This window comes from Plectropomus leopardus, unplaced genomic scaffold (assembly GCF_008729295.1).
Source record: "Plectropomus leopardus isolate mb unplaced genomic scaffold, YSFRI_Pleo_2.0 unplaced_scaffold6577, whole genome shotgun sequence".
In the NCBI taxonomy this organism is placed as follows: domain Eukaryota; kingdom Metazoa; phylum Chordata; class Actinopteri; order Perciformes; family Serranidae; genus Plectropomus; species Plectropomus leopardus.
This window is the reverse complement of record NW_024672356.1, coordinates 1-1,227: the sequence shown is the minus strand read 5'-3', so window position 1 is coordinate 1,227 and position 1,227 is coordinate 1. Positions and strand designations below refer to the sequence as shown.

Genomic DNA, 1,227 nt, shown 5'->3' with positions numbered 1-1,227 from the left:
GTGGTGGAGTGTCAGCTGCAGACTCACGACAGTAAGATGGTGACCTTTAAGTTCGACCTGGACGGAGACAACCCCGAGGACATCGCCTCAGTGATGGTGAGCAGCCAATCAGAGCGTGGCGGCGTGTGTGTCGGAGTCAGATTCTGTGTTTCGGTTCTTCAGCTTCAGTTTGTGGATCCGATTCGAGTTTGGTCAAAATGACGTCACGACTGGAGTTTAACCTGTTTGACCCCGTGACATCATTTCCTGGTGTTTGGGCTCAGATTTGTGTCAAAAACATTAATGTCAGATAATCTGTGTGTTAATCTTAATTTACACAAATTTAAAAGAGATTCGTAAACTCACTAAAATATAAAACAGATCTGCAAATCCACAAAATCCACAAATTCAGAATAAAAAATCAAATCTGCGAGCCCGAAACTGAGATTCACAAATGAAAACAGGATTCACAAAAATCAGTTTGAAAGTTTTAAACGTTAGACAGATATTCATAAATGTTTTTCATTTATCTTTGAATTAATAACGTATTCACAGATGTTGCAGTTTTGCAATATTTGCAAATTCATTATCTGTGAAAACATTAAATTAAAAAGCTTTTTAAGTATTTTTTAGCATTTACATCTTTCAAAAAGATATTTGTGAATCCTGTTTTTTATTTGTGAATCTATATTCTACACTTTTTTCACGTTCAAGTTTTCTTAATTTGTGGGATTTCTTTGCAGATCTGTCATATTTGCAATTTTTTTTTGACTTTACAAATCTTTTATATGTTTGTGAAGGCCAGACGTGACTGTAGTTTCCTGTCAGATCCACAGAGACTTCATCACGCCGCTGGAGCGAAAGGGGTTCATCCTCCGCATGTATGACATCATCAAGAAGGCGGAGTCTATGATACATCAGCAGCAGCTGGCCGACAGCGACAGGGTGTCTCACCTGACCGCCTCCTCGCTGCACGCCACTGTACGTAAGAGTGTGTGAGAACGTGTGTGTTCATGCATGTGTCCTAAATGTAGTCCAGATTGTGTATTTGAGTGTAATCAGTGAATTTCCAGCTCAGCTCCTACAATAAGTCTAAAATACACTGTGGAAACTAAATAGTTACATTCAGACTGTTCAGGTCCAAAAATGCTCCATTGAAACCCATTCAAACTGACATTTTTGATCCCACAGCCATCAGAGCAGAAAAACAGGACTTGTATTATTTCTGGGTGTCATTCTGGGCTTTTG

General features: G+C 39.1%; 1 protein-coding gene across 1 annotated transcript; it reads left to right on the top strand.

The window, feature by feature from the left end:
• Positions 1 to 29: 29 nt before the first annotated feature.
• LOC121939894 (serine/threonine-protein kinase WNK4-like) lies at positions 30 to 997 on the top strand. The gene is made up of 2 exons (XM_042482820.1): positions 30 to 96; positions 808 to 997. Exons 1-2 carry the CDS (start codon positions 37 to 39, stop codon positions 976 to 978), a joined length of 231 nt encoding a protein of 76 aa, XP_042338754.1. The 5' UTR covers positions 30 to 36; the 3' UTR covers positions 979 to 997.
• Positions 998 to 1,227: the final 230 nt, after the last annotated feature.

Coding starts and splice junctions, on each gene's coding strand:
- LOC121939894 (XM_042482820.1), top strand. CDS start 37: ATGGTGACCTTTAAGTTCGACCTGGACGGAGACAACCCCGAGGACATC. Junction 97..807: donor AGGACATCGCCTCAGTGATG/GTGAGCAGCCAA, acceptor GTTTCCTGTCAG/ATCCACAGAGACTTCATCAC.